Here is a 23,353-nt window from a genome sequence, read left to right on the forward strand (position 1 = left end):
GCGCACCACGGGCACCCGCCTACGCACGTCGCCCCGGAGCTTCGCACCGCGGAGTACGTCTTCGTCAGGCACGACGCCCACCGGACACCACTGCGGCCCCCGTACGACGGGCCTTTCCGCGTGCAGGAGACCGGGGTGAAACATTTCACCTTGGACATCGGCGGCACTCCCGACCGCGTCTCGGTGGATCGCCTCAAGCCGGCCCACGTCGACGTGGACCACCCACCGCCGGTGGCTCGGCCCCCGCGTCGCGGACCCCCGGCACCGCCCAGGCCCGCCGCCCCCCGGTCCTGCACCCATCCCGGGTGCAACCGGAGGCATCCCTGCACCCCGGACGCCGCCAGTCGCCAGAGGGCGCCTCGGCCGGGTCATCCGGTTGCCCCGCAAACTGGCCCTCCAGGTGCGCGGGAATTCTGGGGGGGGCGCGTGTGGCGGACACGAAAGCTCACTGGCGTGAGGGCTTCATTCCACGCACCAAGTGGGCGGTGGCCACGCCCGAGGGGTAGGCGTGGCCGCGGGAGATACACCGGGTGCGCAGCCCGGAGCGCTCCAGTGCGGATGAGTGATCAATGAATAAAGAGCTCGATGATAACCAAAGCGTTGTGGCCTACCTTTGTTCAACGTGTGTGCTCGCACACCACAATGCTTTAATCGGCGGTGTATATTCGGAAATGGTGTTTGATAGGGCGATATTAAAATGGAAATGTTGAAAGAAAAACTATTGAATATAGAAAGTGTTTGCTGAATGTAATCGATATGAGAAACGGGATTGAATGAGGCTCGGCATTATTACATGTGAAGCAGATGATGAAGGAAGAGTTTTTTTGTTTGTAAATGAGTATGATTTGGATTCGTGAAGATTCGTGGAGATTTGGAATCAACGTGGTGGATAAAACATCTTTGTAGGGAGAGGGATAAGTGGTTCTGTTTACTTCCCGAGGGTGGTTTCATTGAAATCTGATCTCAAGTTAACAAAGAAGGATTCCTGGAAGATCCTGCTCCCCGTGCAGGGACAACCAACGTCACGTATTGGCATTTGCAGTTTTGACACGCGTGTCCCATGTACCCATAAAAAAAAAAAAATTGATCACAAACATTTCCGGGAGTTACCTGAATCCACCGTGGTTGGATTTATTGAAATCCGTGAATCCGTTCTCAAGTTATAACACGACAAACAGACAAACAAATGAAAATTGAGGATTTTAGAATTTTGAAAAACGTGGTTGACCTTTTGGCCCAGGTTGATCTCAAAAATAGTTGGTGGTTTAATTCAGTTAGCCGATATGTAAATCCTATTCAAATTATAAGTCAATTGGATGAAAATTGAGGAGTTTCGAAATTTGAAAAAAGTGGTTGACCTTAGGCCTATGTTGACCTTTTGACCTCAAAAATATATTATATGATTTGGTGGGACCACAAACTCTACTATTTGGTGAAGTTTCGTGAAGATCGGTTTCAAATTGTGACCTGTAGGCAAGTATAAGTGAGCGGACAGACGGGCAAGGGCAAACGCGCACACACACACACACACACACACACACACACACACACACACACACACACACACACACACACACACACACACACACACACACACACACACACACACACACACACACACACACTCAGCATACTTGTCCAAAAATATTTTTTTTGCCAAATAACAAACAGACCCGGCTCATTTTACAATTATAGATATTTCCTCGCATACTCCGCTCGCTTCTGTTAAGTGTTAGATCGCACGACTGCTGTTCACGAAGGATACGAGGGATCTTTAATATCCACTAACTCATGTCCGCAGACGAAACGCCCAGTTTACCATCCGTCCGAGGGACGGCACACACATCGATGGCTCGTCCTGCTAGTGCTGCCTGCGAGAACCAGGTTGATGTTCAGGAAATGCAGTGACTTATACCAGCCCTATCGATGGAACTATCGGAAGTTGAAACAGGATCACCGATTACTTCCGTATCATGATGATGATGAAATGATCCAAAGTCATTATTCAGCTCATATTTACCCATATCCACAATGAAGTATTGTTATTTTACTTGTGTTTATAACATCGTTTTGAAAATGGAAAATCAGATTATCGCTAATGAGGATCATCGACCGAGCCTTTTGGCACAGTATATCGTGGCCATGACGAAGGAGGTGGTGGTTGTACTAGCAACATTTACAGAAAAACGACTACTTTCCTTCTGCTTGTTTTTTTGGAAATAATATTAGTTTGCGGTGAGATATTTTTGCAATCAGAAAGCGTTGCAGGCATAACGGTAGTATGAGTTCAACTGCATCCGGGTTGAAAGGTCAGACATGCACGTTGGACTAGGAAACCATGCCGAACACAGCGATGCGTAGTGCGAAGGCAAGAAAGAGGAACGACAGTGAATGCTGTGAATATTCCGAAATTAGAATGTCCAACGCAGGATCGAACAGTCAAACAAAGAAGGAAAGCTTCGAGAAGGACATGTCGGTGGTGAGAAGAATGGAGCTAAACATTAAGAAAATGGACCTCAAGGTAAAACACATGGAGATTGATATGAGGATGAAATTAATGGAGATGGAGATGGCAGAGATGAAAAAGCAAAAACTTGAGTTGGAGAAGAGTGACATGTTGGAAACAGATGTTTTACAACAAGAGGAATTAGAAATGAACACGCCGAAGGGGAATTGCATGCACGTGGAAAAACAAACTGCTGAAGAAAATGTGGAGAGGAAGAAGAAGAAAAAGAGGAAGAAGAAACCTCGAGCTGAAAAACTTGAGAAGGAACGAAAGAAAGAAAAGCGCGAAAAGAAAGTGAAGCGTAAAAAGAAAGAGGGTAAATTGGATGAGGAAGATTATGAAGAGATGGGGAAAAGAAGATCAGTACAGACGGGAAATGACATCGGTCACCAGGAAGGACTTACCTCGCCTCCACACGTAAGTTTTATTCAGCTTATATTTATAATCTTGTTTCTTGAACTGGTGATCTACTTTCCCTCGCACGTTTAATGTTTATTTGGTGCAAACCTGTGGGCCCGTTTACTTGGTCCGTTGGAGCAAAGTTTCATTGGTCTAATCAATGTAGGAACATCATGTCGACCAGTTTGGAATGGTGTATGTATCACACTCCCCTTTGGAAAGTCATGTCTGCACTCCTGTGCAAAAATGGTTATTTATACATGCTTAGGCCAGGGCGGGCATTATATGTTCATTATTAATAATATTATTGGTGTGAATGTTATTAGTATCGATTAATACATGCTTTGTTACATTGCTATCATTGTGTTATTTTTGTTGTTAGAATGCCATGCGATGGAAGGACCTAATAAGCTGCTCGATACACCTTAACATAGCTTGTGTTTAAAAATGGCGATTTTTTCCCAAATTATTTGTAGTTAATTATCCTAATCAATTCAGGAGGTCATGACAATCATTTTCGTGCGTCACATTCCACATGAGAAAGCTGTAGTAGATCTCCACAAAAAGCATCACACACACACACACACACACACACACACACACACACACACACACACACACACTTGATGCACAAATCCTTTTGGTGAATGAAGAGATGTAGTGGATTTTTGTTGATCGGTAACCTGGGAAATAGTTTGGCAATTTTGTTTATAAAAGCTCTCGGAATGATGCTCCACAGTCCAAGGAACACCAACATTTTTCTATTAAACAAAAACATTTTCATTTCTTCTCGGGAGGTGCGTGTCTGTGTCCGTGTTCATTCACGTCTCGGTTGTTATGAAGTCATGAACCCACATGATACATACACACTTTGAAAGGGTTCTATCAAACAGTATGAGTTTGTGGATAATTTGGTTCAGAAAACAAGGCTATCAGAATCACCTGCAAGTTCAGAACATTCAACTTGGTGAAGAACACTTAAGGAAGCGAAGAGTCGGAGGAATAATTGCAGTGCCATGGATGGATATGGGTTGGTGCCGCATGCCAGCCTCCAATATGCCATGGAATTATTTTTGTTGCCATGAAGATTTTGGGGGAGTTTTTACCCTCTGCGTGCAAAGTGAAAAGCGGGGTTAAGCAATCGACCCACTCTGTCTGACTGTCTGTCTGTCTCTACAGATGCAAGTGTATAATCGACGAACTACTTAATTACCTCCACCAAAGATGGATGGAGGTTATGTTTTCACCCCTGTCTGTCTGTCTGTTTGTCTGTCCGTTTGTGAACAAGATATCTCAAAAATGTTGTGGACGGATTTGGACGAAATTTGGCAAAGATGTAGTGTGTGTGCCAAGGACGAAATGATTAGATTTTGGTGAAGATCCAGATTCGGATCCGGCGACTAGAATTTTCAAAGTGATTCTTCACCATTGGGAGATAGGGCCAAAAACGATACATAGCAGGATATCTCAAAAAGTTATAGACGGAATCGGACAACATTTGGTGGACAGATTGCTTATGTAACAAGGAAGAATTGATTCAATATTGGTGGAGATTAGAATCCAGATCTGGATCAGAGAATTTTTGAAGTGATTTTTCACCATTAAGTGATCGGGCTAAAACCGATAACATTGCACGATATCTCAAAACGTTGTGGGTGGATTTGGACAAAACTTGGTGGAAACGTTGTGTGTGTGACAAGGACGAATCGATTAGATTTTGGTGAAGATCTGAATATGGATTCGGCTACAAGATTTATTTAATTTTTAAGTGATTCTTCACCATTGTGAGATCGGGTGAAAAGCTATAAAAAATATATTTTAAAAAGTTATGGACGAGTTATGAATAAACTTGTTGGATGAGTTGGATAGGTGATGAGAACAAGCAATTCGATTTTGGTTCAGGTTCGAATTCAGATCCGGCCTATCAGTGGGATACAAATTTAAACTTCACGAGGCGGAGGTATGCTCTCGACTGAGTGCCGTTCTAGTTTCAATTGAATTTGATATTTTGAACATGAACACAAATCAGAACATGGACCTGCAGTTTATCTGCTAATATAAGCAAAAGGTACGTTGGTAAAAATTGGCAAAAGGTACGTAGGGACGTAGTAACGTAGTACGTAGTAAAGAACCTCTGGCATAAAGGAAGGAATAAGGTAATTGTTTAAAGTAGTGAAGCTGCTTCAATATTTGGCTATGTCTGCCCATAAAAAAATGAAGAACCTTTATAACCCGTGTTGAGTTCTGAAGGGTTCTAAAGGGTTCTAATGGATAATTCTAATGGGTTCTAAATGGTAGTTCTACAGGCTAATTCTAATGGGTTATAAATGGTAGTTCTAAAGGGTAATTCTAATGGGTTTCATTTGTTTCTAGGCTTTGCCTATTTCATATTGAAAATGTCAAACTGAACCACTTCCTTCAGACATGGGTTTTTTAATTTTTTAATTTTTTAATTTTTATACAGAATCGAGGCTTGTGAAAGAGCTAACATATATCACACAAACAAATCAAACAGACAAACAAACAAAGTATGTAAAAAGGGGAGCAGTAAACAAGATGGGGAGAGAAGGGGAAGCACATAAACACAACATTTGAGAGCAGGGACATCAGGAATGTGTGGGAGGGAGAGGGCTTGGGGGGAGGCAGCGTGGGAAGGGGGGGGGGGGGATGGGGGGTGGGAGAAGTATAAACACAAGGACACCAAGGACTTCCAGGAAAGAAGTTGGTATTTCAAAAAAGTGGATTTGGGGTGAAATTAGCGGGGGTAGAAAAGATCCAGGTTTTGGATGGGGGAAGATAGGAAATGGTGTTGAACAGCTGTTTTAAAGACCTGGAGGGAGGAGTGGGATTGAAGAGGTGAGGGAGTTTGTTCCAGAGGCGGGAGAAAAGAGGAATGAAGGAGTGAAGGTGAGCAGAGAGTCTTGATTTTGGCAGTTTAACCATAAGACGGTTGCAGGCAGATCTTGTGCGACCTGAAGTAATATTTAGGGGACAGAGCCCAGAGAGATCTGGAGGAGCAAGGCTGGAGAGGAGTCGGTAGAAGACAGAAAGACCACCACCCTGCCTGCGGTGAGTAAGTGAAAGGCCCTCGGAGGTAGCTTCATCGTGGGAGATTCCAATGATTCTGACCGCTTTGGTTTCAACAGCGTGAAGACGAGCTAGGTGTGAGGCATGAGCACCAGCCCAGAGGGGAGAGCAGTATTCCATTGAGCTGCGGATGAAAGCTTTGTATGTGGTGAGGAGCTCTGGTGTGCCAAGGAAGGACTTCGCACGACGGAGGATGCCCAGTCGGCGACTGGCTTTGGAGGCCAGATTTGAAATGTGGTTTTCCCAGGAAAGATCATGGCAGATAGTGAGACCCAAAAGCTTGAGTGACAGATCTTCTTGGAGAGGCTTATTCAGAAAGTGGATGGGAGGGTTGTCCAGTCGGTCTTTTCGGAGAGACATCGTAAGAGTGTGAGATTTGTCAGGATTGAAAGACGTGTTCCACTTGTTTGCCCAGTCTCTGATTTTGTCCAGGTCTGCAGAGAGTGAGGAGGCTGCAGACTGCTGATCTGAGGGATGAGGAATGGAGCGGCAGAGAGTGGAGTCATCAGCAAAGAGATAGAGAGGATTTTCCAGAGAGTCGGAGAGATCATTGATGAAGACCAGAAAAAGCACAGGGCCCAGAACACTGCCTTGGGGAACTCCAGCCTGAACAGGAAGAGGAGATGAGAGAAACCCATTCACGGCCACACGTTGACTACGACTAGAGAGGACGTCTGCCAGCCATGCATTGAGATTTCCATGGATACCAAAGGAGGAGAGTTTGGTGAGCAGAGCGGGGTGCCAGACCGTATCGAAGGCACATGATATGTCAAGGGAGACAGCTCTAATTTCCTGTTTGGCATTGAGGACCTCCATCCATTGTTGAGACAGCAGAAGCAGCATGTCCAGAGTAGAGTGACCTGGTCTGAAACCAAATTGATGATCAGAGATCAAGACATTGGAGAAGAGGAAAGATTTCATATCCGAAGCAATGATGGATTCCATGACTTTGCTGATAATTGTGAGAAGGCTGATTGGTCTGTAGTTGCTAGGATCTGTTTTTGCACCTTTTTTGTGTAAAGCGGTGATATTGGCTGATTTCCCAGCAAATGGCAGATGATCTTGAGCAAAAGAGAGGGTGAAGAGAACAGAGAGAGGAGGTGAAAGAGCGGAAGAACAGGATTTTAGGACCCGTGGGCTGATGCCGTCAGGTCCAGTTGCAGAATCAGAGTCGAGGGTTGACAGAAACTTTTCCACCTTGTCAGGAGGAAAGGACACAGAGTCCAGGAGCAGCTGGTACAACTGGGTACGGTGGGTACAGAGAGGGATGGGTTTTGGACACAAGATTTAGAGACAAACACAGAGTTGAGGCATTCAGTTTTTTCACGTGCGGAGTCAGCTGTGTAGCCGTTTGAGGTTAGGGAGGTGATGGAGGGGGAACAAACACCAGAAACAGATTTGACCAGACACCACCAGGATTTGGAAGAGGGAGACAGATAAGAGATTTCGGTTTTGAGAACGGAGAGATATTGTTTCCTTGCTCTCCTGAGCGTGGACAGTGTCCACTGGACACACACTTGTTTCGGGCTTTGTGAAAGGAAATGAGATTTCCTTCCGTTGGATTTGCTTTCCAGGAGATGAAGGCAAGTTGTTTCTGGGCTACAGCCTAACCACAAGAATTCCGTGTACCATGGACGGGAGGAAGGGTATGACAACTGAAGACGAGATGGGATAAATCTGTGCATGAGAGAGAGCAATTTACTTTGGAAGAATTCCCAGGATGAGTTGATGTCAGAGGCGGTAGAGATGGGAGACCAGTCCAGATGATTGATGGCTGCTTGAAGACCGTGCCAGTTGGCCTGAGTGAAATGCCATACTCGTCGACGCTGAGGAGGCTCCCTGAGAATGGTCAGAGAGATGTCCACTTTAACAAGCACATGATCAGATGAGCCGATTGGAGCAGAAGAAGAGCAGCAGACATTTTCAGGGAACTTAGTCAAAACCAAGTCCAGAAGAGAAGATGCTCTGTTGACTGAGATCCGGGTCGGGAAATTGACAGATTGTGTCAGTCCCAGTGAGTCGCAGAAGTCCTTTGCTGAGGAGCCATGGCTGGTGAGAGACGTACCCTCACCCAGCCAACTGGTATGGTGACGATTGAAATCACCACATATGAGGAAGAGAGAGTTGGGATGAGCAGATAGAAGATGGTCCATATTATCAGACAGCGAGATGTCGATGGAGTCATCACTGTTTGGTGGACGGTACAACACACAAATGAACAAGAGGTGGGAGCGAAGGGGAAGTCGTAGCCAGAGCTATTCCTGGGGGTGAGGTGGAGAGAGGACAGTGCAGGGCGAGTGAGAAAGAGTTTTTGATAAAGATAGCAACCCCACCTCCAGGACAAGGCTCAGGTCTATCATACCGGAGGAGGGAGTACCCCGGGAGAGATACTAAGGAATCAGAGACATCATGAAGGAGCAAAGTTTCTGTTAAGCAGATCACATCTGGTTTGTCAGAAGCAACCTGTATGGAGAGATCAGTTAAGTTTGAACGAAGGCCCCGGATGTTTGAGGTCCATACCGTTAATGAAGAGGAAGGGGGAGCATGGGATACAGAACAGGGGGGGGGGGGGGGTGGAGGGGTAGGGTAAGATGTGGAAGAGGAGGAAGAGGTCGGGAGAGCTGTTGAAGCTGTGTCAGAGATTTCAGAATAGCTCGGAGAAAGGGAAGGATTGGGCGGACAAAAGGTTTGATGGTGATTGGGTGAGGCACAGTGAGGTGTTATTTGAGGAGGGGGAAGAGCGAGGCAGAAGGTTGAGGGAGATGGAGGTGAGACTTGGAAGGGGGAAGAAGCGGGGAGGACGCTTTGAGGAGGAGGGGTGAGAGGGGGGGAAATGTAGAAGAAATGAGTGTGGGGAGATTTGAAGGGGAGGGGCGAGGGGGGAGTTTATGAGGGGAGGGGTTAGGGGGGAGTTTAGGTTGGAAAGGGACAAGGGGAGGGATTGGAAAGGGATGGGGGAGATTTGGAGGGGTGAGGGGGGAGTCTAGGAGGGGTGGGGCGAGGGGGAGTCAAGGAGGGGAGGGGTGTGGGGGGAGATTTGAGAGGGATGGGTGATGGGGAGGATTTGGAGGGGAGGGGCAAGGGGGAAGATTTGAAAGGGATGGGTGATGGGGAAGATTTGGAGGGGAGGGGAGGGGTGATGGGGAAGATTTGTAGGGGAAGGGTGAGATTGGATTTTGGAAAGTATACGATTCATGGGAAACGAACATTTATTGCAAAATGAGTTTCTTGTGACCTTCGAGTTAAAAATACGTTTCAGGTTTGAGTTGAGATTTTAAACAAGTAAGTATGGGGTGAAAAGACTGGGAAAATCAGAGAACGAAAGTAATTGGAGCACAATCGACGGACCACTGAGAAAAACAAAGCCTCAAGGTAGGACACGGTACAAGGCCTCAAAAGACATGACACGAATTAACACGATTTTCTATACAGGTATGAAAGATTTACGCCGATAATTTTCCTAGGGACCCATTGTCGGTGCACACACCATAAAATAAATACAGTTTTGACGAAAATACAAATGGGAACAATTACTTGACCGATAGCGTGGAGAGCGTGGACAGCTTCGAAAAAACGTAACCTCGCCGGCAAGTTTGGAGACGACGGCAGGGATTTTCGAAGCTCCACATGGTCTCCACGTTTTCAAAGTTAAGTCTGTTCACAATTGTATTTTGTCGAAACTGTATTTATCTTTTGGTGTGTGAACCTATAGTGTGCCCCTTGGAAGTTTCTAGGTGTTTATCTTTAATAAATTAGTCGTTTGTTTGCCGGTCGTTTGTTTGCCGCGTCGCGAGCGAGGCCTTGCAGCCGCAGGCTTCCCCCGTCGAAGGTTGTTCCTTCCTTCACTGTTTTGCTAGGTTTTTTGATTTTCCCTTCTCCCCCAAACTTCACCAAACATCTTCTCTTTGTCCAACGTTGTGACCACCCCCCCCGCTCCCACCCCCCGCACGCCCCCAAAAAACAAAAAAAACAAAACTTATCTCCCTTTCTGCTCGTGTGCTTTTGTTCCATCGTGTGCCTCTGTCCATGTGCGCTGTCCCGCCCCACCCCCATTATCCCCTTGCCTTCCACCTTCTGCCCTGTTCAAGTGACTGGTGGTGTCCCTCTCGGCTCCGTCTCCCCGTTGATATTTTTGTGAACATAAGATTATTCTTCACGGTTCTGTTTAAATATGTTTAAACCTTCCCCTTCAGTGTTTTATTCAGTGGTTTATTACAACACGCTGTTTTTCTTCCTATTTAAAAGGCTCCTTTCAATTTCCTCTTCAACTCATTCCATTTCAAAAAAATATTCAATCTCTTATAATTCTTTCTCACTACATGCTCTAAATTCTCATTCATTCCACCCCTCCTCCATCGTTCTTAAACGGATCGCTAACTTGAAAATCATAACAAACCCAATTTGTTATAAATGTTCGTCTTTCATTCATCATCCACTTTCTAAACGTCCCCCTTGCCCCATCCCTCCAAATCACCCCCCTTGCCCCTCCCCTCCAAATCTCCCCCCTTGCCCCTCCCCTCCAAAACTCCCCCCTTGCCCCTCCCCTCCTAAACTCCCCCTTGCCCCATCCCTCCAAATCTCCCCCCTTGCCCCTCCCCTCCAAATCTCCCCCCTTGTCCCTCCCCTCCTAAACTCCCCCCTTTGCTTCTCTCCTCCTAAACTCCCCCCTTGCCCCTCCCCTCCAAATCTCCCCCCTTGCCCCTCCCATTCAAAACTCCCCCCAACCCCTCCCCTTCAAATCTACCCCCCAACCATCCCTCCCAAAATCTCCCTCCTCCCACCTCCTTCTCAAAGCTGCCTCCTCCCCACTTCGTCTCCCTTCTATCTCATACCTCCACCTCCCCCAACCTTCGACCTTCCTCTGCCCCCCCCTCAAACAACCCCTCACTGTGCCTCATCCCATCACCATCAAACCTTTCGTCCTCCTCATCCTTCCCTTTCTTGTAACTCTTCTGTAATCTCTGCCACACTATCAACTGCCCTTCCTACCTCATCCTTCATCTGACCCTACCCCTACCCTCCCCTGTCCTGCACCCGATGCTTCCCCTCTTTCCTCATTAATGGTATGGACCTCAAACATCCGGGGCCTTCGCTCAAACCTGATTGATCTCTCCATTCAGGTTGCTTCTGACAATCCCGACTTGATCTGCTCAACAGAAACTTTCCTCCTTCAAGATGTCTCTGAATCCTTAATATCTCTTCCTGGTTACTCCCTCCTCCGGTATGATAGACCTGAGCCTCGTCCTGGTGGTGGGGTGGCTATCTTTATCAAAAACTCTCTTCCTCACTCTCCTTGCACTGCCCTCTCTCCACCCCACCCCTAGGAGTACCTCTGGCTACGGCTTCCTCTCCGCTCACACCTTTTGTTCATATGTGTTCTGTACCATCCTCCAAACAGTGATGACTCCATTTACATTTCGCTGTCGGACAACATGGACCAACTTCTATCAACTCATCCAAACACTCTTCCTCATATGTGGCGACTTCAACTGTCATCATGCCAGCTGGCTGGGTGTGGGTTCATCTCTCACCAGCCATGGCACCTCAGCAAAGGACTTCTGCGATTCATTGGGACTGACACAATCTGTCAATTTCCCGACCCGGATCTCAGTCAATGGAGTATCTTCTCTTCTGGACTTGGTTATGACTAACTTCCCTGCAAATGTCTGCTGCTCTTCTTCTGCTCCAATCGGTTCTTCTGATCTTGTGCTTGTTAAAGTGGACATCTCTCTGGACATTCTCAGAGAGCCTCCTCAGCGCCGACTAGTCTGGCATTTCACTCAGGCTGACTGGCATGGTCTGCAAGCAGCCATCAATCATCTGGACTGGTCTACCATCTCTACTGCCTCTGACATAAATTCTTCCAAAGCAAACTGCTCTCTCTCATGCACAGATTTATCCCATCTCGTCTTCAGTTATCTTACCCTTCCTCCCGTCCATGGTACACTGAATCTTGTGGTGAGGCAGTTGCCCTGAAACAACTTGCCTTTGCCTCTTAGAACGCAAATCCAGCTGAAGGCAATCTCAGTTCCTTCCACCAAGCTCAGAACATGTGTGTGTCTACCCTCAGGAGTGCCAGGAAGCACTATCTCTCCACACTCAAGATTGAACTCTCAAACCTGTCTCCTTCCTCCAAATCCTCGTGGCGTCTGGTCAAATCCGTTTCTGGTGTTTGTCCCCCCCCCATCCCCTCCCTTACCTCAAATGGCTACACAGTTGACATCGCACGTGACAAAGCCGAATGCCTCAACTCTGTGTTTGCCTCAAAATATTGTGTCCGCCTCAAAATATTGTGTCCCAAACCCATCTCTCTCTGTTCCCACCTTTCCCAGTCGAACCCAACTGCTCCTGGACTCTGTGTCCTTCTCTCCTGAAAAGGTGGAGAAGTTTTTGTCAAACCTCGACTCTGATTCTGCAACTGGACCAGACGGCATCAGCCCACCGGTCCTAAAATGCTGCTCTGCCGCTCTATGTCACCCTCTGTTCTTTTCAACCTCTCTATTGCTCAAGATCATCTGCCAGCATCTTGGAAATCAGCAAACATGACCGCTTTACACAAAAAGGTGCAAAAACAGATCCTTGCAACTACAGACCAATCAGCCTGCTTCCAATTATCAGCAAAGTCATGCAATCCATCATTGCTTCAGATATCAAATCCTTCCTCTTCTCCAATGGCTTGATCTCTGATCATCAATTTGGTTTCAGACCAGGTCACTCTCCTCTGGACATGCTGCTTCTGCTGTCTCAACAATGGATGGAGGCCCTCAATGCCAAACAGGAAATTAGAGCTGTCTCCCTTGACATATCATGTGCCTTCGATAGGGTCTGGCACCCCGCTCTGCTCACCAAACTCTCCTCCTTTGGTATCCATGGAAATCTCCATGCATGGCTGGCAGACTTCCTCTCTAGTCGTAGTCAACGTGTGGCCGTGAATGGGTTTCTCTCATCTCCTCCTCCTGTTCTGGCTGGAGTTCCCCAAGGTAGTGTTCTGGGCCCTGTGCTATTTCTGGTCTTCACCAATGATCTCTCCGACTCTCTGGAAAATCCTCTCTAGCTCTTTGCTGATGACTCCACTATCTGCCGCTCCATTCCTCATCCCTCAGATCGGCAGTCTGCAGCCTCCTCGCTCTCTGCAGACCTGGAAAAAAAAATCAGACTGGTCAAACAAGTGGAACATGTCTTTCAATCCTGACAAATCGCACACTCTTACAATGTCTCTCCGAAAGGACCGACTGGAAAACCTTCCCATCTACTTTTTCAACAATCCTCTGCAAGAAGTCTGTCGCTCAAGCTTTTGGGTCTCACTATCTGCCATGATCTTTCTTGGGAAAACCACATTTCCAAGCTGGCCTCCAAAGCCAGTCGCCGACTGGGCATCCTCCGTCGTGCGAAGACCTTCCTTGGCACACCTGAGCTCCTCACCACATACAAGGCTTTCATCCGCAGCTCAATGGAATACTGTTCCCCCCTCTGGGCTGGTGCTCCTGCCTCACACCTAGCTCGGCTTCACGCTGTTGAAACCAAAGCTTTCAGAATCATTGGAATCTCCTGCGATGAAGTTAACTCCGAGGGCCTTTCACTCACTCACCGCAGGCAGGTTGGTGGTCTTTCTGTCTTCCACCGACTCCTCTCCGGCCTTGCTCCCCCAGCTCTCTCTGTGCTCTGGCCCCCCAATATTCCTTCAGGTCGCACAAGATCTGCCTGCAACAGTGCAACCCTCTTATGGTTAAACTGCCAAAATCTAGGCTCTCTGCTCACCTTCACTCTTTCATTCCCCTTTTCTCCCGCCTCTGGAACAAACTCCCACACTCCCTTCAATCCCACTCCTCCCTCCAGGTCTTTAAAACAGCTGTTCACCACCATCTCTTATATTCCCCCATCCAAAACCTTGATCTTTTCTACCCCCGCTAATTCACCCCAGATACTTTTTTTTTTTTTTTTTTGGAAATTCCAACTTCTTTCCTGGAAGTCCTTGCAGTGTTCATATGTTTTATACCTCTCCCACCTCTCCCAAAGCCCTCCCCCTCCCACATTTCTCCCGTTGTCCCTGCTCTCAAATGTTGTGTTTGTGTCCTTCCCCCTCTCTCCCCATCTTGTCTGCCGCTCCCCTTATTTTTTGTGTTTTGTGTGTCGGTTTGACTTTTTGTGTGACTAATGTTAGCGCTTTCACGAGCCTCAATCTTGTATACAAAAAAAAAAAAAAAAAAAAATAAGACCGGAAGCGGAGGACGTTAGGATTTAGGTTAGGATTTTAAAGGTTTAGATTTTTAACATATATATGGTGTTATATATATATATATATAACAGTTATATATATATTTTTGACATATATACAGTGGTACCTCGGCTTACGAGTGCCCCAACGTACGAGTTTTTCGGGATACGAGCCGTCGCTCGGGCGGTTTGTTGCTTTGGGATACGAGCCGAGATCCGATGTACGAGCTCAAAAAATTTATTTTTTTGAATTTTCCGGTTGTGGCTTCCGGTTCCGGTCACGTGGTTATCTTGCCGTGAAAGCATCTCTGCTTGGATATAAAACACGCAATCGTCGAAATACATGAGCGAGGAATCTCCTTGCTCCAGCCGGTGACGTCATCGGCGGGGATCCCCAAGCGTGTCGCGCGTGCGGGTATAATGAGCTACACCTGTGGATCACGTGACCACGGAAGCACGCCTCGCTTGAGAGGCATGGCTTTCGGTTTGCGTTTTGCTTTATAAGGCGCGATAAATGGGCTTTTGAGTGTTAGCGGTTCATGGCGTTGACGGTTCATGACGGTTCATGACGGTTCATGACGGTTCATGGCGTTGACGGTCAAAAACCCATTACATCAATTTTACCAGGCACTGTACAGTAAGTACAGTGGACACCAAATGCACGGTGGAAGGCTAGAAGTAGAAGATCGTCCAAGACAAGTGAGAATAAGCCATACTTTGGAGATGACGTCATTCGCTGGTCCGATAACCAAAGATGTGGTATAAAAAACCAGGTGAGCTAACAATGCAGCAATGAAGGAATTCGGCCAAGGCACCGGCACACAACGACCTACCTACATCGAAAGACTCAATGCCAATGGTGACAGAAGCCAAGACGGCCGGCTTAAACACCGCCGAAAGACCACGGTGTACCAACTTACGATGCAGAACATCTTGCACTTAATATGATGACAACAGGTGCCATCCTCTGACGTACCATTACAGGTACAGGTACAGTACACGTGAGCACAGAGCAAAAGTTCACTGAAACCGAGATTAAGAAAAAAGAAAAAACACCTCGTGGTCCGTGCTCGATATCCGAGTTTCAATCTTTTCAAACACATGATGCTCTCGGTCACGGTATCTCCTGCGAGCTGCTTCTCCTTCAACCACACAAACAACAACTTCTCCATATCTTCATGGATAGAGGTCCGGAGCTTTGAAATAATCGTAACGCCCTTGGCTGGCGTTATAGCCTTTATGGACTCCTTCTGCTTCAAAATCGTACATATCGTAGAAGGAGTACGATCGTACTGCCTCGCCAAGTCGACAACACGCACACCTCACCTGGCATGCTCTTCTCCTCTGCTTAATAAAACCAGTTTATTTCTTTACATTCTCTTGTATTATGTACAGTATATACGAGGTCGTGCTTGTTTATACATTATTTGTTATTTATAAAGTACATTTTTGTTATTTAAAAGCACCTAACAAAAAAAATTGGTGTTTTTTTTTTGAGGCTGGAACGGATTAATAGCATTTCAATGCATTTGAATGGGAAAATTTGCTTTGACTTACGAGCGATTTGGCTTACGAGCTCCGTCACGGAACGGATTAAACTCGTAAGCCGAGGTACCACTGTATATATATATCCATATATATATACCGCGGAAGGGTTAGGGTTTTTAAGCAGTAAAACTGCTTCAATATTTGACTGTCCATTAATCATGAAGAAGAAGAACCTCTAACCCATTGTGTTTTATTCCAAAGGGTAATTCTAAAGGGTTCTAAAGCGTAATTCAAAAGGATTCTAATGGTTAATTGTAATGGGTTTCGTTTGGTTCCATGCTTTGCCTATTTTACATTAACAATTTCAAATCGAACCGCTTCCTTTCTCACTGGTGTGATTTATTTTACTGTTTCTGCCTGTCTGACGGTCAAACAAAATTGAAAATCATTCCAAACAGGAAACTTGCTGTTTTTTTTTTGAGGACGTCATAAAGGACACAGAAATGTGTGCAGGAAGGGTGTCGGAGTGAATTCCATTCAATGTACAATGTGCGCTGAGTGGGTTCATCCAAAATGTAGTGATTTGAGAGGGTCATTAACCAGTGTGGCAGCTACATTAAAGTGTAAGGTGTGAACAGAGGGAGCTGCAGATGGAGGAAATGTTGAGTTGGATCTTGGAGATGGCGTGAAGCTGGAAGGTGTGAAAACATTTTGTTACCTCGGAGACATGCTGAATGGAGAAGGTGGATCAGACTCGGCAACGGTTGCTGGAGTGAGATGTGCATGGAAGAAGTTTCGGGAACTGAGTGGCGTGCTGATGAGGAGGGGAGTGTCGTTTAAGCTGAAGGGAAAGGTGTATGCTACATGTGTGAGAAGTGTTATGATTTATGGGAGCGAGACATGGGTAATGAACGTAGAGCAGCAACGAAGGCTGGAAAGGGTGGAAATGCGAATGGTTCGGTGGATGTGTGGAGTATCATTGAGAGAGAGGAAGACAAATGATGAATTGCGAAAGACGATGGGAATAGAGCCTGTGATTGACGCTGTGAAGAGAAACAGTTTGAGATGGTTTGGTCATGTGTTTAGGAAGGATGAAAGTGACTGGTTGAGAAGAGTGATGGAAATGAATGTAGAAGGAAGTAGAGGACGGGGAAGACCGAGAAAGACTTGGCTAAATATGGTGGAAGAAGAAATGCGGGCAGGGGGGTTAACAAGGGGAGATGCAGAAAATAGGGCAAAATGGAGAAGATTGTCATGGGGACCGCAAGGCTAACCCCCGCTCTTGCAGGGAAAATGGTCTTAAAATGCCTGTTGTTGTTGTTGTTGTTGTTGTTGTTGTTGTTGTATAAAGGACACAAACAAGAGGCACAAATATATAATCAACTTGATCAACAAGAGGTATAAGATGCTTAACCACCAGCGTTGAACTTCTGGAATAAAGGTTTTTTTTCTACGACCTTTAAAATATTTTTCAATTGAATTATATGTACTTGAATACGGTACTGCAGAACACAAATCACCTTTTTAGCACTTTCAAAACCTTTCTGTTTAGTGGTACTTGAACAAAATATTACAGCATTTTGCGTCATTTCGACCAATGATATTTGCCGCTCGTATAATCAAACAAACAGCCCATGCCCTTTTTGTCCCCCGTCGCACCGCGGAGCGAAAGGGGGACTATGGTTTTCCCCTCCGTCCGTGTGTGCGTGCATGCGTCCGTACGTGCGTCCGTACGTGCTTGCGGACGTGTGTGCGTGCGGACGTGTGTGCGTGCGTAAGCGAAGGACCGAATTCTAATTTGGTGTGTGGGTGCAACTGGGCATAAGGAAGAACGCGATTGAAAATGGGTCGCCACGTCAAAATCCAAGATGGCCGCCACCATATATATGTCTGAACCTTGTGAGCGAAATATCTTGAAAAATAAACGAACTACTAACTTCTAATCTGGTGTGTGGGTGTATCTACGCATAAGGAAGAACGCTATTGAAAATTGGGTCGCCACGTCAAAATCCAAGATGGCAGCCTTGCGTCTTCCACTTTGTCAACTCACATCACTTCACCGACGGGGGACCTAGGCGTAACGCTTGTTTATTTCTCATAACTGCATGGAGTAAGGTGTTCTATCTATTAACTCTTGTTTAAGGTTGCAAGTTTTTTTTTGTTTATGTTGAAGGCTCCAGTCATGGACGATATAGTCCTCATCGAGGCCAGGCCTTAAATAATAAAAGTTACCTGCACTTATTTGTTCCTCTTTTTCCCACCTGTCGAATCAACTTCCACATCCTCTTTAGTCTCACTTTTCCCTGCAGGTCGCCAAGACAGCTGTTCACCACCATCTTAGATTGTCTCCAATCCAAAACCATGATGTTTTCCACCCTCGTTATCACCCCGCCCCCCCCCCCCCCCCCCCCAGTCAAATCTCTCCCCCTTCCAAATTTCCAGGTTTCCCTCCTGAGAGTTTCCTTCTGTATTCATCTTGTCCATCCCATGCATTCTCTCCTGCCCCACATTCTGCCCCACACCCACTGGTTGTCTGCCTCCCCCTTTCTTGACCTTCGGCTCTGCTATTGGTGTTTCTCCCCTCTCTCTGCTGTTCATTTTGTTCTTGTGCATTCTGATCCGTTCATTTTGTCCTTGTGCATTCTGATCCGTTCATTTTACTATCACTAGCTCTTCCACGAGTCTCAACTATGTACTTGTGCAATAAAGGCTTCCACCAGGTGGCGCTATACGATACACAAATAATAATATGGAGATTATTGGGGTCCACCTCGCTATACTCTGAACCCTCGAGACTGATTTTTTTTTTTCACCCACTATAAAATTCCCTTGCATTCCATGAGTCCAACCACCAGTTTTCATTCATTTTGTCCAGCAGTTCAGTTCTGTTAAGGATTCCCTTCCCTTCCCCTCCCTCCAGTGCGTGTACACACACACACGCACTCACACACACTCACACGCGGAGTGGTGCTATGAATCACATTTTTATGGAGAACTTGCATGTTCCTCCAAACATGAACCCTGGGGCATATGGTGATGCAAAGGTTTATGAATGCATGGAGGTCAAACAATCAAACAAACATACACTTCTCAAATGATGCATAGTCCAACAATTATTGCCTTCACCACCAAATGTGAACGGAGGTTATGTTTTATCCCTAGTCTCTCTGTTTGCCTGTCTGTCTATGGGCAGGATATCTCAAAAAGGTGTGGACAGATTCTGACAATTTGGTGGACAGGTTGTGTATGTGGCAAGGAAGAATAGATTAAAATTTGGTGATAGCGATATTGGAATTTTTTGTGATTCTTCACTGTTGAAAGTTGGTCCAAAAACAATATAAAACACGATATCTCAAAAAGTTAAGGACCGTTTATGATGAAACTTTTTGGAGGAGTTTGGTAGGTAACAATAACGAGCTGATTAGATTTTGGTTAAGGTTTGGATTCAGGTACAGTGCATCAATGGGATACAAAACGTGAACTATCCAGCGATGCGGAGGCATGCAACCTCACCAAGTCACGTTCAAGTGTGATTTTGCAATTTTGAAGTCCATAGCTTTTCTATTTTAAAACTACTCCATCGGAAAACGTTATTAATCAACAATAGGTTGATGTTTTATTATCATTGTTTTTACCCCTTGCCTGAAATTGCCAGTTTCACAAACGTTGTCAGTTCTCTTGAATACTGTGACTAGCATTTACTGAGGACAGCTTTTTGTCGAGATGAAACTACAGCACTTCAAAAATATGGAATGCACCACTACACCCACCTCACCTGGACTTTTGTACCTCTTTTGTCCTTTGGATGCTTTTGTCTTGCTATTTTGTTACTTCCGCCACTGAAGGTGGACGGAGGTTATGTTTTCACGTCTGTCTGTGAGCAGGATATCTCAAAAGATATGACAAGGTTGAATCGATCCAATTTTGGTGAAGATCCAAATCCGGATACGAGTATTTTTCAAATTTTTAGTGATTATTTACCATTGAGAGATGTCAAAAACTATATATCCGGCCCATCAGTGGGATACAAAATGTAAACTGTTCAGGCTTATGGATGTATGCTCTCTACCGAATATCATTCTAGTTTTACAATGCCTTCATGTTGGTGCCAAACTAATTTTGCTGTTTGAGGTTGGTGTAACGATTGTGCTTTTTTCCACTAGGGGGAACTCCATTAACACTGCTGCTGAGAAGTATAATTTTCATGTTTATGTAAGGGATATTTTATTCAAAACAAGATAATTGGCATTGTTGCTTTCCATTGTGCAATTGATCCGTTTTTCAGGCTGCCACCATATGGTGCCCTCATTCAGATATTTTCCTTTCTTCCTGCATTAATAATAATAATAACAAGAACAATAAGGCCGAAAAAAATATATTGCTGGTCTCTGGTCAGACCAAAGTTCCAGAATTGATGTGGCGATGCGGTTTTTTTTCTTTTTTTCTTTTTTGAAAAGCATGGATTGCACATATAAAGGTGTTGTTTTTTGTGTCCTTATGCCTTGCGGTTCTCCTCATCTGCCGTGGTGCCGTCCAGAGAAAAATTAAAGACAGCCAATGGTACTGGTAGGCCTTTTTGTAAATAATGAACACAAGCTTAATAAGTTATTTTAAAATATATTTATTCTGAAAATCATTAAGTTCTTCAAGCATATTAAATAAAGACTGCCATTTCGTTCTCGAGATCGCCTCGCCGTACCGTCAAACATTCCAATGCGTCGATCGCGTCAACACTGCACATGCGCAAGTGGTCTAACAGGCGATTGCCGAAGCATTTGAATGCTGAAAAAACCGCGCATGCGCAAATGACTACACCCTGGACCAATCTTCGTGTATGGGATGACGCTGCATGTGTATCAAAGCCGCGCATGCGCAGATGGGCTGTATGGTGTGGTTCAACTCCCACGATCTCTTCTCCCAGTCCACCAGATTATCACAGACACTTACAACTTCATGACAAATGAGATAGGATCCAGGCCGAACTAAGGAGACCACCCGCAGCTCTCTCGGCTTTCTGGTTGCTTCACACGAACCCGACAAAGAAAGTCTTCGTTTCAATAAATGACAATATCCAGCCGATTGGATTCATGACGGCACGGCACACAAAACTACTCATATCTTTGGAATGGCTGGTTGGATTTGGACAACCTAAAGGTAGATTTGTAGGGGAGAACCGTGCGCGAACGTCGATACCAATGGCGACCCTCACAGACCCGTATTCCCCGAGATAGCGCGCCAGCTCGGCAACATGCATACATTATATGGCTCCTCACGCTCGAAATCGCGTTTTCGGCGAGAACGTGACGTCACGGCTCACTTAATTGCAATTATCTCGTCACGGCGCCGCCTCAAGTATACGCGAATACCTGAGGCGGCGCGGCATTGTCTCCCGTCGCACCGCGGAGCGAAAGGGGGACTATGGTTTTCCCGTGCGTGCGGGCGTGCCTACGTACGTGCGTGCGTAAGTGAAGGACCAAATTCTAATTTGGTGTGTGGGTGCAACCACGTCAAAATCCAAGATGGCCGCCACCATGTATGTCTGACGCCATGTATGTCTGAACCTTGTGAGCGGAATATCTTGAAAAATAAGCGAAGTACCAACTTCTAATGTGGTGTGTGGGTGTATCTACGCATAAGGAAGAACGCTATTGGAAATTGGGTCGCCACGTCAAAAGCCAAGATGGCCGCCGCCATCTTGGGATGTTCGCAAATTTGGAGTGATGAGGAATCGGGAGGGTCGAGAGCCTGGTGGATCCAGTGATGAGAAATGGTTTAAACCATTTTCGGTAGTTCTTCCAGAAGCAGGACAGCCACAAGATAACTTGGAGGTGCAAACAGCACAAAACAGAGTTGAATTTGTTGGTAGTTGGGGAGCAGAAGTTGTGGAGAATCAAGGACTGTAAGGTGGTCGGGGGGACAGCATGTCACCACCAACCACAAGCCTGTGGTGCTTGTGCACATGCTGAAAAGGAAGTTAAGAGATGCAGTCAGCAGAAGGTACTGTGGGAAGCGTCGGCTGATGGGACAACGTTGCTGTACAGTACAAGAAAGGGGGTGACGACCAAGTATGAGGAACTTGGCAAAGAAGCCAAAGGTTTGAATGGGGAGTGGGAGAAGTACAGATTGGCATTTAGAGGGCGTGGTCCCGGGTATCATGAATGGCCACTGCCAGACATTTTCAGTGGTGGGGTGTGCCCGCCAGACACCCCCGAATGCCCCCACCCCCAAAATTGAGCTAGATCAGCTCGTCAGTTAACCCGGTGAAACCAACAGGAAATAGTTCGGCATCGTCCCAGATATCATGAATGACCACTGCCAGACATTTTCAGTGGTGGGGTGTGCCCACCAGACACCTCCGAATGCCCCCACCGCTAAAATTGAGCTGGATCAGCTCGTGAGTTAACCCGGTAAAACCAACAGGAAATAGTTCGGCATCGTCCCAGATATCATGAATGACCACAGCCAGACATTTTCAGTGGTGGGGTGTGCCCGCCTGACACCCCCGAATGCCCCCACCCCTAAAATTGAGCTCGATCAGCTTGTGAGTTAACCCGGTGAAACCTACAGGAAATAGTTCGGCATAGTCCGAGATATTATGAATGACCACTGCCAGACATTTTCAGTGGTGGGGTGTGCCCGCCAGACACCCCCGAATGCCACCACCCTAAAAATTAAGCTAGATCAGCTTGTGAGTTAACCTGATCAGAATAAAATTGAGAATAAAATACTGGAATAACAGCAACATCTATATATATATAAAAAACACAGTGTGTGTGTGTGTGTGTGTGTGTGTGTGTGTGTGTGTGTGTGTGTGTGTGTGTGTGTGTGTGTGTGTGTGTGTGTGTGTGTGTGTGTGTGTGTGTGTGTGTGTGTGTGTGTGTGTGTGTGTGTGTGTGTGTGTGTGTGTGTGTGTAATGTTACCGATAGACTCCTAAACGGAGAGGCTCACGAACTTGATATTTGGCACAAACATGGCCATTGAGCCTGGTATGAACATGGTCGACCTAAAAATTTATTTCATAATATTTTTAAACCATATTTTTACCTCAGCGCATTTCAGCGAGGAATATTATGACCGGAATGGCAGAGCAGTGCGCTGATTCGCTCAGAGCGATCACGTGATGTTCCAACTTTGCCGCCATAATCTTACAGTTATGCGTTCGCACGTAATTCAGTTTTTTCACATTTCAGCGAGGAACATTGCCATTCACACCACATAGGTTTTTTTTTCTTTCATCTTTAGATCCATATTTTTAGCCATAATGTAGCGTAACGTAGCGTAGCTAACGTAGCGTTAGCATAACGTAGCGATCCTTGCTCAGGATCTTCGTCAGGTTCGCGAGCGAGTTAGCCAAAACGTAAAAGTGAAAATATATCGAATTTTTTATTCATATTTACCTCAGCGCATTTCAGCGAGGAACATTATACACGGAATCTCAGCTGGTCGCAGAGCAGCGCGCTGATTCGCTCAGAGCGATCACGTGATGTTCCAACTTTGCCGCCATAATCTCACAGTTATGCATTCGCACGTAATTCAGTTTTTTCACATTTCAGCGAGGAACATTGCCATTCACACCACATAGGTTTTTTTTCACTTTCATCTGATATTTGTGATTTATTTCAAACAAACTGTATTTCCCATCTACCCGGCCATGTATT

The 23,353-nt window shown here is 45.9% G+C and overlaps 1 protein-coding gene across 2 annotated transcripts in view; it reads left to right on the plus strand.

Annotated features, from left to right (window-relative positions):
* The first annotated feature begins 2,126 nt into the window (after nt 1-2,126).
* The window catches only part of CHLSN (cholesin), a 174,558-nt gene continuing 153,331 nt past the window's right edge, over nt 2,127-23,353 (plus strand). Inside the window, exon 1 of one of the 2 annotated variants that reach the window (XM_068109985.2) lies at nt 2,127-2,923. In XM_068109985.2, coding sequence (XP_067966086.2) covers nt 2,339-2,923 — 585 coding nt within the window. In that variant the 5' untranslated portion in view covers nt 2,127-2,338. The remainder of the gene's footprint in view (nt 2,924-23,353) is intronic. The other variant, XM_068109984.2, reaches the window with a different exon arrangement.

This window comes from Myxine glutinosa, chromosome 3, assembly GCF_964187855.1.
Source record: "Myxine glutinosa chromosome 3, kmMyxGlut1.1, whole genome shotgun sequence".
NCBI classification, from domain to species: Eukaryota; Metazoa; Chordata; class Myxini; order Myxiniformes; family Myxinidae; genus Myxine; species Myxine glutinosa.